The sequence below is a fragment of the Lucilia cuprina genome, chromosome 2 (genome assembly GCF_022045245.1).
Source record: "Lucilia cuprina isolate Lc7/37 chromosome 2, ASM2204524v1, whole genome shotgun sequence".
In the NCBI taxonomy this organism is placed as follows: Eukaryota; Metazoa; Arthropoda; class Insecta; order Diptera; family Calliphoridae; genus Lucilia; species Lucilia cuprina.
The window spans coordinates 11,283,569-11,300,555 of NC_060950.1; the positions used below are offsets into that span (position 1 = coordinate 11,283,569).

Consider the following 16,987-nt stretch of genomic DNA (forward strand, 5'->3'; position numbering starts at 1 on the left):
GCAATACATCAAGATGGGATCTGTCATCAAGGATAATATGCCCGGGGGGACAGCCCAAAGGCTCGCAATTAAGTTTCATGTAAGCCTTGATGATCGTGCCAAACTTAAATAAAGATCAGGACTTATTTGGCCCCAAAATTTGTTAAAAAAGACAATAAAGTTCTTTACACATAAACATTGTAGAAATTATGGACCCAATTTGGCCAAATACATACAAATATGTTCCCTTGACCTAGCTCCCACGAGACTGAAATAATCTGAATCAAGCGTATGATAACGCAACTCAATAGTTAGTCAGTCAGTTATTTAGTTAGTTAGTTAGTAGTTAATGAAAGACCTCTTTCTGGTTGTTGTACGCATCATTTCTTTTTACACAAGTGTCATATAAAAAATAATATAAATTGTGGAAAAAAACAAGTTTTAAGTTATGTCACTTCGGTAGTAAATGAAAACGTACATGTGTACTTTTCAACATTTCCTTGTGAATTATTTTTGTTCCTCTTTCTTTCTCTTAACTGTCATTGAAAAAATCCAGCTAGGTTTAATGGTGTATTTAAATGTCACATTAGTGTTACACAAAAGGCCATGGTCTAATTGTAAGAGGATTTGTTAGCAATGTGAGTGGGATTAAAAGTGTTGAAGTATAAGGATTTTGTTGTTCTTGTCGTTTGTTGTTTAAAAATAAGTACACATACTCCGTTGCTCACTTCACTTCACTGTATTGAATTCGATTTATTTGCAAAAGTTTCAATATGTATTTTTACACTTTTTTAATTGGAAGGCTATTGATTGTTGTAAATGTATGTATATTGCCTTGTATTAAAACATACCCTATCACTCCAATGTTTACCCAGTTCTCTATATAAAATGAATTTGTATGAGAAGTAAGGTATCATTTATTCGTTTATATGAGACTATTACTTTTGATTTGTAGTTATTGACAATTTCTTTTTAAAATATTTTCTAATACGATATAAATTTCAAGGTGCTTGTCTATAGAAGTCTTTTCGAAATGACCTATAAGTTGTATTTAGATTTTAATGACAGTTAAATTTAAGTGCACATTTGACATTTAGTATTAGGGATTAATTCCAACAATAAGGGAATTAAATAAAAATTTAGTATCAAATAACTTTTAAGCAGAATAAAAGAGGAATTAGATTAGCTTATATACAATGTTTTGATTTATAGTCATTATTGTAGAATTAAGAAAAAAATTGTACTACAGTAATATAAGATATATGCTGTAATTAAAATAAGTACATTTATAAGATTGATTGTTAAATTTTTTTACTCTATTGCAGGCATTATTTGAAGATGTCAAAAGATTGAGCCGCACTGAGACTTTTGACAAATCTGACCTTAGATTTTCTGCATTAGAGATATCGTGTTCTGAAGTTTAAAAAAAAAAAAACAATTTTTGTCCTATTTGGAAACGTAATTACAGCACACTATATTATCACCATACATATCTAATGGATTAGGTCAGACATAAAAAAGATATTATTTCATTTCCGTTAAAAGCTTCTTCTAATGTGAAGCACATGTCATGCAATATTTTAGAACTCGATATCTCTGTATTCAACCAAAACTTTTTGTTGAAATTGGTTCTTGAATGGATTGAAAGTCCGTTAAGAAGTATTTCTCCCAAAATAGGCAGAAATAATTTATTATTTGATCTTTTATGTCCGCTTCACTGAAGGCCCTAACCGAGAATGGACTTAGACCAGTCTACTGTATGTATGTAAAAAAAATTACTTGTGTATTCAGGTGCGAAGTAGCTCTGATGATGGTTTTTAGATAGAAGAGCTAAATGTTTATTGGACTAAAATTAACATCTGTCTTTTCACAAGAAATTTAAAAAGAAATTAGTAGATTGAACCTTGTTTATAGGGCAAGAATATAACTGTAAACGACAGAACACTGGGAGAAAATGGACCTAGTATTCTATATTGAAAAACCAAGGAAAAGTTTTTAAATAAAATTTTTTTCTTAAATTCTTTTAAATAAATTAAAAACAAAACAATTTTGTTCACACTTACCTATTAAAAACAATATTAGATGTATAATATACCAAAAATTCTGCTGACTTGGCATTGGCAAACTAAAATACTGCTGATGATGATAATGGTGATGATGTTGATGCTGGTGCTGCTGCTGTTGGTGTTGATGATGATGTTGTTCAAAACTCATGTTGTTGGGATTTCGCCTTGATGTTTATATTGGAAATAGTTTTTGTTTTATTAGGCAGGTATTAAATTTGTATTTAGTTAGTTATATTTTTTAGTAACATAATTTTAGTTTGTCACTATTTCAAGTTTTCCCACATTTAGTTGTTAAATTTATAAAACATTTAAAATATTTATATTACTAAAAAGAAAAGGATAAAGAAAATTTTTTGTTAAATCATTTAATGAATATACATATTGAGGTTAAATGCATATACTAAAACGAAGTGGCGGGTCAATTTACATATTGGAATAGTTTATAACTAAATATAGAGTTTTTCTGAAAGCATTTAAATTTAATTCTAAAAAAGGTGTAAATCAGTCTTAAAATATTACACAGACAGACAGACAGACATAGTCCAAAAATTTTTTTTTAATTTGTAAATTTACTTTGCAATAAATAAATTAATTATTTAGAAGTATTTTAAGTTCGCTAGTTGATTGCATTGTTCTATCAATTAAATTTAATAAAAATTTTATACAAATAATTTAATGAATATTTAAAAGAACGAAATTGTTTATTTCAAATTTTCTTTAAATATTTTGCTGAATTTCATAAACGTTTTCCTAAATAAATTTTAACCATTTTTCAACACATTAAAGTTTATGTCAAATAATAAGTTTTTTATTGCAAAATATTATTATTAAAAATACGAGGAAAAAAGCTAACAAAAAAATTTTGCTCTACAATTAATCACTTTTACTGGGACAGAATGATACGCGTTATTAGAGTTTAATGCTCATCATTGCTTTGGTGAAGTTGAGTTTGCTGTTAGGGATTCTTTTGCTGAAGCAGAGTGTTAAAATTGTTTAAAAGATTATGTGATCAGTTTTTTTTACTTATTAGTTTTTTGCTATGTTGTTGTTGTCTTAAGTATAAATATTTAAAGTTTACAAACACAACAAAATGAAGGCACTATTTTGTAGTTGATGTCGTAAACTGTGGGTCGAAATATAAAGAGTTAGTTTTTGTTAATTATATTGTAAAATTTAATAAGTTGGTCATATCCATTTACGTATTTTTCTATTTCCATTTTACAGCAGCATGGTTTAGCAGGCAGACAGACAGACAGACAGACAAACAGACAGAGAGACGGACAGATATACAGACGGACAAACAGACAGACAAACAAACAGATAAACAGTCATATCCGTTTATGTATTTTTCTGTTTCCATTTTACAGCAGCTTGGTTTAGCAGACAGAAAGACAGAACGACAGACAGATAGACAGACAGACAAACAGACAGACACACAGACAGACACACAGACAGACAAACAGACAAACAGACAGACAGACAAAAGGATAAACGGTCCGACATATAATAGCTTAATTCATTAACGACCATAAATTTTAACAAATATTTTCCATTGATCATTATTACTTGATATTGAAAATATTCAAAATTCGATATTCCGATTCAAATAATTCTGAATATTTTACTTTCCTTGCCATACTGTTCTTTAAATGTATAGTATTACTTCGTTTTGTTTTAAAACATTTTCGGTCTATAGCTTGATTTAGAGGTTCATAAATTTTACAACATTTATGTCTAAGATTAATTGCCACTACCACTGGAAGTGCTGTGGCTGGCTGATGGTGCTGTTGCTCTAGTTACAGTCTCAATTTTCAATACCAACGATATAAATAACAACTTGAAGCTATAGTAGCAGCAAATAAAACTAAAAGTAACGAATAGAAAAGACTAAAGCATCATTTGTAGTTATAGTATGTGTGTGTGGGTTTTTTTCTACAGAACATCATCATTGTTCTCTAAAGTCTTAACATGGTCTATGTATAAGTATTTATGTTGTTGCATTTGTTATACAAATAATGAAAACATGTCTAACGCTGTGTAAAACTATACATAGCAATTTAAAGCTACACTTTGCTATTAGTAGTTATAAATCAGTAAGGGACACACAAAAGCTTAGTGGAATGAGTGGGAATGCTATAGAAACCAAATTTTTATTTTATAGTTTCATTCAAAGCATTCAAAATTTTGAGATTTTACACTCATACTTTATATGGTAAATAACGCCCTTAGCTGTTTAAGCTATTTATATCCAGATATTTATATTTATGTTTGTAAATATGTATGTGTGTGTATATTTTGAAGCCTGCGTATATGTTTGGCTCCTACACATGTATTTGTGAACTGCTGTCTGTCTGTCTATCTGTCTATGTGCTTTAGAGGCAACATCAATTCATCACTTTGTAAACATAACTCGAGGAAATGTTAGCACACGCAGCTCGTTTAATTATTGCCGTTTGTTTAAATCATTCGTTACTATTTCATTTAAAGCTTAAATATCATAGTTGTTTAATTGTTATTGGAGTTTAATAAACCCCTACACTGCCTTTACATTTAAGCGGGAGGCAATTAAATGAAATTGTTAAAAGAAATTTAACATGAAGGTTTGTGGAGATCTTGTAGTGATTTATTATTAATTTAATTTTATTTAATAAGGAGATATTGAAATAAGTAAATACTTATGTATTTAAAAGAAAAATTTTGAATAATTTAAGTTTTAAAAAGATGAACAGCATTTATTTTATAAAAATTGAGAATAATTTTATAAAGTTATATAAATTTTAACAAAACTAGTCATTATTAATATTAATCATACGTTATGTAGTAAAATTAAAAAAAAAAAAACGTACTAAAAATTTACTTTAAAAAGAAAAAATACTTAAAAATGCGTTTATTTTTCGCTTGAACAAAATTAATCTTGAAAACGTTCCGAAAAAAAAGCTTTTAAAAAATTTTAAATATAAAAAAATTGAAGAAAAAAATATATAAATTACTCATACGTCCCACTGCTGGGAAAATTACAAATTATTAAATACACATGCAATTTCTAAACAATTAATAAAAGTTTTGAACTGTTTTCTTATAAATCCATCAAGAAGAATAATAACCATACGCCTTAGTATGTAAAAAAAATTTCAAAAATTACATATTACTCATACGTCTGGTGGTACTAATATTAATGAATATTTAAAAAATAGAAACTTTTGAGTTAAAAAATTTTAGATGTTAAAATATTTTCCAAATTATTTTTTGGACAATTTTGTATCCAGTTTCAATATTAAAAGAAAATATTTATTCTTTTGGATTTTTGTAGGATATTTTTAATATAAATAAAAGGACATTTTTTATATTAATAAAAGTTTTGAATTGTTTTCTTATAAATCCATCTAGAAGAATAATAATCAATCTTACGCCTCAGTATGCAAAACAAATTTCAAGAAATTACATATTACTCATACGTCTGGTTGTATTAATATTAATGAATGTTTAAAAAGTAAAAACTTCTGAAATTTTATATTTCTTTCCATGTCCATGGATATAATGACACTTTTGTGAACTATCATAACGTCCACGGCCACTATTAATGCAAAAATTTTAATACTTCAGAAAATCGATATGATAGATATTAATATCTTCTTCAATTCTATTTTATTTCCTAAAGGATGATTTCATTGTAGACCAGTAAAATCTGTTGGATAAAAAGTGCAGCAAGAACTATTTACGGGCATAAATTGGGATTGTGCGATCTACATTGAGATAACAGACAGTTTTACATATCACAACATACTGTTGCTTATCATCTATTCAGAAGAACGTGCATCTTGTAGATAATAATATTCAACTCAAAGAATTAATGGAACTGCTTATCAGGATCTCTATAATTCTAAAGCTGGAGAAGAAGTTTTTTCTAGATGATTAAGTTCGAAATTCATATGAAGGAATATATTATTTAAAAACAAATGGCTTTACTAGTACTACACAATTAAACGAACGGATTCAGGCGAATGCAAATCATTTAAAGGGGACAAGGAAACGCTGTTATTTCCAGGTGTTCTTAGAAGCTAGATCCAAATTTGTATGTTTGAATTAGGGTTCTACACACAGAAAACAGATCGTTTGAAAATCGATTATCATTATAAATATTTAGTTAAATTAATTACAATTGTATCCCTGTTATAGAAAAACTGTATAATTAACTGATTTTTTATATTCAGTATTAAAAAAGTATAATAATAATCGAATTGTGGTTGTAACAAATTCCAAATTAATAATTTGAACTGAATTGTATCGGTTATTATATTTATTTCTTAATTCAGTAAAAGCAACCATCTTTTATTTTGGATTAATACGTAAGAACATCTAATATTAGTTGTTGTGACCGAAAAACTGTTAAAAGTATAAAATATTGAGCACTGCAATCAATTATCATTTGAAAAAATTATATAAAATTTAATTACGGTTAAAGGAACCAAATTCGATGTTCACAACCAATTAATTGGTAATTATAGTTGACGTATACAAAAATAAATAAAATAAAACAAATTTATTATTTAAAATAAAAAAATCGATTTATATTTGGGAATAAATTAATGCAGAAATTTGGATAAAAAAGGTAATGTTAAATGTTTTATATCTTAAAATCTATTTTACTTATGTTATGTTTCTATAATATTTAATAATTTTGCAGCAGCGTTAAGGCGTGAAAAGCTAGTGTTCCTTGGACAAAAAGAGAAGCAAAATCCGTGACACATAAAAACTATGTTTATTACCATCAAAATCTTAAAACTAAAGGGAAGAAGTTCTTATTTTATATTTATATATAAGTTTTGTAAGTTTATACATATTGTAATGTAAATATTTTAAACAAAATAAAATAGATTTAAAAATACACACGATCCACAAATTGTTTTTTAATTAATAATATTTCAGTTACAAATACCAATAATTTCAATACAGATTACCGAATAATAAATAAAAAAATTGTGTACACCATATATTCAGTTATAGTAACCAAATTTTACGATAGTTGCAATCGAATTTTTGTATAGTTGTGAGAACCGACTAAATTCGATTGGAAACAAATTCGATTATCACAACGAATCTGTTTTCTCTGTGTATAAATCGACTTTCGAATAATCGAAAAAAGTGAAAAAGTCGAAGTCTACTATTTTGTTCCAAAAAAGTCGGTAACTTGACTATCATCTATGAGAAAAGTCGAAAAGTCGGCTTTGTAAATAAAAGTCGAAAAATGTCGAAAAATCGAAGAAAGTCGAAAAAATTCGGAAAAAGTCAAAAACTCGAAAATAGTAGGAAAAAGTAAAAAATAGTCGAAAATTTTAAAAACGTGGAAAAATGTCAAAAACTGTAGAATAGTCGAAAAAACTCGAAAATATAAAAAAATTGTCGAGAAAATCGAAAATACTCAAAAGTGGAAAAAATCTAATTGTCGAAAAAAACCCGAAAAGTCGGAAAAGGCGAAGACTCGAAAAAAGTCGAAAGGAATTCGAAAAGTCGAAAAAAGTCGGAAAAATTCGAAAAAAGTCGAAAAGTCGAAAAAAGGTGAAAAGTCGACTATTTATAAAATACTAAAAGTCTAAAAGTCGGCCTTAACTAAATAAAAAGTCGAAAAATCGACTTAGCATAAAATGCAAAAAGTCAACTAAATACAAAAAGTCGAAATGACGAATTTTCGTTTTAACTATAGAACTCTAGTTTGGATTATATCGATCGAGAGTATTGCTGAGAAAATTCAAGAGAATAAACGTTTCTGAACATTGAAAAATTCTATTCATAAATCGTAATAAAGGGATTTTCACCATTATTTTATACAAAAACGATCCTCCTAAAGCATTGTCAAATTGAAACAAAATTAAGCAAAAGTAGGTGTAATTTCTTAAGACTATATTTAAACAAAATAACCTTTAGCTTTTTTTTCAATAATTCATTAAAAATCTTCACGATATCTAAGTAAATTTTCCATATTTTATACTATCACACAGCATAATTCAAATATCTGTCTTCTAACATTCCCTCCCACCAATTCTCAAATTTAGCCCACATTTTTCACAAAAATGTTTGCCATTAATTTAAACTCTAAATTGAATAATATTTTAAATGAAAAAAAATATCTATGTACTTAATTTTTGCCCTCCCAAACATAATTATTTTACCAAACTCCTTTCCCCACATAGCCAATACAAACCAGCGAAAACACTAAAATAAGATAAATAGCTAAATGCCGTCATCAATGAATGCGCTGTATCGGCTTGAACAAATCTACAACAATTCTACAGTTGAATATTTATTGCCCAATACAAATTTTAAGGCAAAATGTAGAACAAGCAAACAAACAAACGAACGAACGGACGAACTAACAGTGTAGTGGTAGGCAAGACAACATTTTTCTCATGACATCCTTTTTTATTTGGCTACCCTCCTCTCTGCACCGAAAAAACAAACAAACAAATGAAAATAAAAAAAAATCTCCCCAACAAATAATGCCCTGTAAACATTGATGGCTCTTAGGCATTAAATTCTGAGTGGTTGATTTCCCTTTCCTCATTTGGTTTTTGTTTTTGGTGGGAAATGATATGAACTTAATATTAAGTGTAAAAAGTGGGATGAGGGGTGTTGTATACAAGTGTATTTGTATAAAAGTCAAATGTGGTAATTAGGCATTATGTTGCTTTTGTTGTTTTGACTCTCTTTCTCGCTATATTTATATGTTTAAGTGTAGGGACATGTGTGTGTGTGTTTGTATATGTTCACTACACAACAAATTCAACCGCTTTTAATATTTTTTGTGGTTTTTAGCATCAGCTTTTGCCCTCAATACAATTATTATCAATTACGTTTGTATCGCATTTGTAAAGATTGATATTTCTATGTGTTCTAATTTCTTGTTTTCGTTTTTTGCGCTCCCTTTCACTAACATTTTTCCGCATTTTATTACTGTTGTTTTAGCAGTTATTTCAATTTGGCAATTTTATTGTGGTTGCTACCAGAATTCACTAATATTAATAGTTTTGTGTATTGTTGTATGTAATGTGAATGGACAACAAAATATGGACGTGAATTTCAGAAAATTATATGAAATTCGAAATATTCATAAAGTGATTGAATTTAAATTTGTTTATATTGAATTGTATTACACAATTAATACCGTTTTATAATGATTTTTTTTTTTTTTTTTTTGTTTAAATAAATTTTATGATCTTTGTCCCTATACCTTTGGTCAACCTTAATTTTTTGCTTACTTTTGCTTGTTTAGTTCATCAAATATCATAAATTTCAGTCAATTGCACAAAAATAATTAATTGTTGGTTATATGATGGAAACTCAGTATTTTGGCTTTTAGCTTCATGTGTTTTTTTCTTGTTGTTGCTGCTGCTGCCAATGTAGTAAAATAAATTTTATGATTGCTTAGCTTGTTTTGTGTACTGCTGCTGCTGCTGTACAAAAACGACTAACAAACACAATTTATTTCCCGGTAAAAGTAAATTTCTATTAAATACAACTAAATTGTTATATGTTGATTTTTTTCTTGTAGCTTTTTAATTCCTATTTATTGATATTTGAGTCTGTTGTAGAGTTGATTGTACTGTTGTTTTTATTACTATAGTTGGGGTATTTTTTGCAAATACAAATCAAATTAATGATTGTTGTTATTTTTAATAATCTAGGGGTATTAAAGGGAGATTGGTTAATAGTTTATCAAAATTTGCTGTAGTCTTATTATGATAATATCACTTCTAGCACAAAAGAAATAAAAATTTAAATTCAAATATTAAACTTAAACCGCCTCATGCAAAAACCACTATTAAAGTTAACAGTGGTTTACTACACATCTTTTCCATAAAAAACAAGTTTTAATAACCATTGTTGAAAAATTCTAGGTCTTCCTGTAACTAACTAAATAACAAACTAACTAATTATCTAACTAACTAACTATATATTAATCTATCTATCTATCTATCTATCTATCTATCTATCTATCTATCTATCTATCTATCTATCTATCTATCTATCTATCTATCTATCTATCTATCTATCTATCTATCTATCTATCTATCTATCTATCTATCTATCTATCTATCTTTCTATCTATCTATCTATCTATCTATCTATCTATCTATCTATCTATCTATCTATCTATCTATCTATCTATCTATCTATCTATCTATCTATCTATCTATCTATTAACTACCTAATCCTTAACAAACTTTCCCCTGCTTTGGACCAGAAATCATTACCCCTTAATAATTCAAAGGGAGACCTAAAGATCAGAGTTCGTATCAGAAGCAAATAGTGCATTTCCATTGTGCAGTTCGAAACATACAATATTTATTGTCAGGCAACTGATCTAACAAAAGTAAACCACTAGGTTTGCTTTAGTCAGATAAAATAGGATTGATTTACCACAAATCTTTACTTTGGTAATAGGGTTATGATTTGAATATCTTTAATTCTATCCAAAAGCAACTTCGAGTAAAATTGACAAAACATTATATCCGCTAATATAGGCTTTCGTTTAACTCTACTTAAGTGCTTTTGCGCACTAACTTATCAATATTCTAATTGTTTTTCCATACACCACTTTAGTAGAGATGGTATATTGAGTTTATGTTTGATGATGTTTGTTACGCACAATGTATAACAATCAGCTTAGAATCGTTCTCTGGGTCTATTAAGTCCATGTCCGTCCTTGCGTCTGTCTGATTTACTGTCCAGTTAAAACTTTTGTACAAGATAATGTACGTAACGTACAAGATGAAGCCTATTGAACATGGTAAACATTTTTAAAATTATTTGATGAAAAACTATATATAACAATCATTTGTATTATCTCAATAATGATATGTATTTCAATTATATATATTATTTAAATGAAGGACTTCCACAAATGGATGAAAAAACAGAACTTGGCTAAGCAAGTGTTTTAAATAAATAAGGATTTTGCATAATTCGCATGATTTATGTTACAGGATAAAATTTACCCATAATCCATTTAATTTAAAATATAACAAAATTTCTCCTTAAAAAAAGGGGAAATATTAAATTCTTATTATGGAAAAAAATATACATATAAAATTTACATAATACCATCATCATTTGCTCCTCATCATCAATATTCATTAAAATGACATTTGTGTGTAAAAAGTATGTGTATTTGTATGAAAAATATGTAAATTTCTCGGTATCAATGTAAATGTAAATGTGTATGTGTATTTGTTTTTATAAGTATGACATTTGCCACCAGATTTTATCCATCATGTATTTATTTTATCGTTATCATATTTTAAAATAAAAAAAAAAAACAGTTGGCAACTAGCATGTTTTATCATTTTATCAGGAATATTTTTTTTCACATGCCTTTTTCCTAGAATTTTTATACATTTATTGGATTTTCTAACCCTTTTCTTTATTTTCTCAGCTTTCTTACCAACTTCCCTTTTGTGACAAATTTTTGTATTAACAATAAGTTTTAAACTCCTACAATATGATAAAAATGTTCATTGTATTCAAATATTTCTTTTTGGTTATGGGGGAGAACAAAGTATAGATCAAGTTGATTTAACATTTCATCATAAGAAAACAATTTTTGTTAAAATTTTCTTTACAAGTTTTGTTTCTTATATGTTTTTATTTCTAGGAATAATAACATTTTTTGACATTTTGAGAAAATTATTTGAAAATCTAATGACATTTTTAACAAAAATTTAATATGCTTTAATATTAATGTGATGAAAGGTCTTTTTGTTGATTTTTTTAAGGCGTTTTAAAAATTTTTTTTGCTTAAATTTTCTATTTTTATAACCTACTCTACTATAGCGGGGAGGGTGTTATGTTATGAGTCTGTGCTAATATTTGTAACACCCAAAAATGTTAGTCCTACATCCATCTTAAAGTATACCAATCAGCTTAAAATCACTTTCTGCATCAATTTAGCTTTGGCCGTCTGTCCACCTATCTGTCTGTCTTTCTGTCTGTCTGTCTGTCTGTCTGTCTGTCTGTCTGTCTGTCCATCCACTTGTCTGTCTGTGTCTCCATGTAAACCTTGTGCGCACGCTACAGGTTCCAATTTGATAATTTCATGAAATTTGGCGCATATTTATTTCCCAAGGACGAAAGCTATTGAAAATGGTTAAAATCTATCCATTACTTTGCCTAGCAACTTCATACTTACGTTAAGTTTTCTATTATGTGAGCTAAAAAGGACAAAACTTAGTTTTATATAACTCTAAATGACACTACAGAATTTTGTAATGAACGGACCTAATTTGACCATAGCCCCCATAGAAACTCACTTTCAGAAATGACTTGAAGATCAAAATTCACATATAAACACTAATAACACGATTAAATTCTACACAAATAACTTTAAATTTGAAGTTAATTCCTCTACCAACATTTATAAGGATAGGCCCATATTTACCCCTACTCCCCTATGAGACCTCTTGTAGAAAATCTCCTTTTGTATAAACAATTAGTAAAAATATCGTACAGACTGGTGTACGATATCATATGGTCGATTATGCCCGACTACACATTCATACTTGTTGTGCTTTATATTATTTGCCAAATTGCTAAAATCTATCTATTTTCAATAAAATACGACTAAACTTTTCCCTTTCTTACATTATAGTATTGTAATTTATTCTATATATTTCTGCGAATTTTGTAAATACCTAATAACCGTAACATTTTCTTAGCTTTTTTATACAACTTTGTAATACAACTTTATTAATGACCAGTTAATAACCTCTGCTTGTTATTAACCACCATTTGTGTTGTAAATATTGTGTTTCTTTCCGGGAAAGTCAATATTTATTTACAGAGTTAAATTTGCAATATGTTGTTAGATTATTATTGAATTATATAGAAATTAATTTAGAATAATATGAAAACTGATTTTCCAAAGAAGTTAAGATTTTGTTTTCATAAAATTTTAAAATAAACTTTTAATATATTACGCAGCAGTTAAGGTTCATCAGAAAAATATTAAAAATGTAATAGGAAAGTTGATTTATGATTTTCTAGAATAAAGTGTACAGCATTAACTTGATAATGAGTTTTTCAATGACTACTGTATACTGTCTTCATTACTTTAAAATACACTAATAATGGCATATGTGTACTCATACATGTGAGTTTTGTAATAGGTTCTTTAATACACGATAAAATTGGCTATATCGCAAAAGAAATTTCATATGTTTGAAGCTAAGATGTTCTTCGGGTATTAATTTTGTTTTTTTTAAATCACCTAAAATCAAATCATCTAAATGAGTTCAAATTCAAAACTCCTTGGTATTGGTAGTCTCATTTAAAGTTCTATAAAACTAAGTTTTGACGATTTTTGTTGACGTAACAGATCATTTAACTTAATTATAAGCCAAAAGGCCCTAAGTATTTGGGTGATACGGTTATATTTCATCCAATTTTTCTTAAAAATTGCGACCTGTACCTTGCGCACAGACGGACGGACGAATATTTGTGTATGTTACCAACATCAGCGCAAACGCAATATACCCACTAAATTGACGTAGGGTATAAAAATTGGTTTATTTAAGCGTACACTGCCCTCAACAGCCCTATCCAAACTTGGTAAATTTTGAAAAATATTTTGATTTAATTAATTTCCACAGACCATCTAGATGACTAGCTATTTTAACATGTCAATCGTCACCTCATAGATTACGAATAGACAACAAAAAAGCTTATGTTTGTTTTTCAATTATTCTAAACAAAGGGGAAACCAGTGACGATTGTCTTCACCCTCGTTTACAAAGACAAAATAGAGTCACCATCTGGTTAGACATAAATGGAAATCGTTGTATTTTTCGGTTCATTGGCTCTTTGTAATACAATTTTTTGCTTTAAAAATTTCGTTTTTATGTATAAAAATTAGATAAATGATAAAGATATTATTTTTAAAAGACAAAATTTTGTACCGATATCTTTATTCGTTACATATGTGTATTTTTAAATATCTCTATATTAAGATTTTTTACTTTTTCGTAGCAATTATTCTTATACACTTTTGATGATTTGCAAGCCAATGTTTGAAAAGGAAAATTGTATCTGATAAATCTAGTTTCCTTCATCGTAACTAAATTATTGCTCTTAATTAAAACAATTTATGTTGAAAATAGGATTTTATGGAAGATATAAAAGTTAGTTATTAGGCTTCGTTTTAAAAAACAAAATGTTTCCCGTTTTAGTGATATCACAACTTTTTAGAAGGTTTCTGTATCAGTGATTACTATGCTGTAGTAATTTTTTCAAAATTCTAACTCTTTCCTCTGAGGCGAAATCTTTTACAGAAACTGTAGAATTTATAGAAAATCATGCTTTAATAATTGTTTTAATAGGAATAAATGAATCAGAATGAGCATAATTTTACACTTTTATAATGTGTAAAAAGTGTATTTATTATTATCCAAAGATGCACTTTTTTCCAAAAATTTTTCTTTTGTAATCAAATAACTTTTTTTGCATACTCCATTTGGTTCAAAAATAAAAATTATATACTTGACCTTTTAGATGTGATGATACTATGAATTTTCCGATTTTAAACTTTAGTACCCTTTTTTCATGGTTTTTACGAAAACCATGAAAGCTATAAGACTTAAAATTTCTCATTATACAAGTTATAAACGGAATATTAATTGAGCGGAGTTTTATTAAATTCGTTGAAAATTTTAACACTATTTTTTACAAAAGATAAAATCATTATTATAACAAAAGATAAATTATTATTTACAAAAAATAAAAAGTTTTGTGTTTGCTCTTACGCATTAATAGTCAATCCAAAATCTGTCAAATTATGTTTATATATCAGAACATTCCTGTAGAATAGTACACTTAAGTTGGTTTTGAAATATGTTCGGTCTATCAAAAAGTGTCGCCAAAATCGATATTTTAGCCGCAGATATGCAGATGAAGTAGTAAAAAAAAATTTTCATAAAAGGTATGATAACACAATTTCAAAATATTGCTTAATCAATATAAAATAATAAAATAATTTCAAAATCACATTTATTATACATTTTCTCCTATCAAATATTAAAATTTCCAAAAATTCCTTCTTAGTAGATTTGTCGAAATTTCATGGTTTTAGATTTCCCCCGTATAGATTTTAATCGCTTTCTTTAGGCCTATTACGCACATTTTCCACACCACCAATAACTTTATTATGCATAAATATTGCATTAGTCTTTTGGGCAATGCGATGTCAGCGATCATTAGAATATAATATTTCTTAAAATATGTTTAAAGACACTAACTGACCAGAGTAGTTTGAAATAAATGCATATTTTTTATGATCCATCAATCAATTTTGTACAAAAAATGTATCCTATAAACCTTTGATAAATTATTATGAATAAGACTTTTTTAAAAATAACGAGGAAATTTTATAAAGTTACAAAGAAGACTGTTAAAATGTGTATTATAATATTTTAAAAACTTTTCTCATAATTTCTCTCTAAAAAAAGACATTTAAAAAATTTTATTTCCTCCAGATAGAATGCAAATAAATCCTCTTTAAAATGCAAATACATTTAGACAACTTTAATTTTTTATTTTTTTGTTGAAATATATAACAGCTCTAACCACCCACCATACAATAAGTACAAGAATTGTTATATTAATAATAAATTGTAAGCATTATAACAAATTTTCATAGTCTAGTGGTTTATTTTCTATGCTTAACAGCCATTAAAAAATTATGGTTATATATTGTCGTTTTAGATAAAAACAAAACAGAAAGTAACAAATAATACTGCCAACAAGGTTGAAACTAGTAGTTAATTTTTTAAACTTACTTATTAAAACATGTATGTTGAGCCCTCGCCTTTTTGGATAACGACAACAAGGGAGTTACAGAAAAAACACAATTTCGCACACATGTAGGAAGTTATGTGAAAAAAAATACACACACGCACAGACACATTAATAGGAGTTGATATGGAAGTGCAATTAAAATTTACATAATGTTAGGAGTCCTTGTGAAAATACACAACTATTAGTCCAGTTAAATTGGGAATATGAAAAGTTATTTTAAATAGTTAAAAACAAATTATGCAAGTCTAGTATTAAAAACTGTTATGATTTTAGTGAACTTTAATCTCAAATATCTGAACCTATAGCTTTATAATTGTGTATGTTAAAACTAAGATTTTTATTGTTATTATTTAATAAAAAATTTCATAATATAATATTAATTTTCTCCAATTTTACTGGACTATTATTAATAAACAAGGACTCGAGCATAAAACACACATGACACATTTTCATACACTTTTGTAATACACACATACATATGTATTTAACTTATTACATGATATTTAGATAATATAATTAGTTTTTATGTTAGAAAATTTTAAACAAAATTATTAACGGTAAACCACATAATAAAAACCGATTTTTTTATAATTATGTTTTCCACAAACAACAAAAATTAAACATAAGTATATTTTTATAGAAATTTATTTTGTTTACTTTTTTTCTGCAGTTTCAATTATTATATTAAGCTTAAATTCTTAAAATTTTTATTTAGATTTTTTATTTAAAATTTATTTAAACTTCTTTATTTTACCATTTTTTCAATCATTATTTTATCTGGTTTTCAATCATTAATCACTTTATCTATTTTTTACTGTTGTGACTTCAATTCAAGCGAAAAACATTAAAGCATTTTTTTTTGCAAAATTTTAGCTTTTTTATTAAAATTTATTTTATAAAAACTTTTTTTGTTAAAATATTTTTTTCAATAATATATTTGCTTATTATTTTAACTTTTTTTACACAATATTTTTTAATTTCATTTATAATTTTTTGTATTAATATTTTTTTTATTTTGCAGCTTGAAAAACCACACAATATAAATAAATTGACATTTAAGTTTGTCATCAACATAAAAATAATGCCAAAACTGATGATAA

General features: G+C 27.0%; 1 protein-coding gene across 1 annotated transcript in view; it reads right to left on the reverse strand.

Moving 5' to 3' along the window:
• The window catches only part of LOC111684077, a 105,844-nt gene extending 89,421 nt beyond the window's left edge, over positions 1-16,423 (reverse strand). Inside the window, exons 1-2 of the mRNA XM_046945168.1 lie at positions 15,869-16,423; positions 2,043-2,370 (exon numbers count right to left, since the gene is read on the reverse strand). Coding sequence (XP_046801124.1) covers positions 2,043-2,193 — 151 coding nt within the window. The 5' untranslated portion in view covers positions 2,194-2,370; positions 15,869-16,423. The remainder of the gene's footprint in view (positions 1-2,042; positions 2,371-15,868) is intronic.
• Positions 16,424-16,987: the final 564 nt, after the last annotated feature.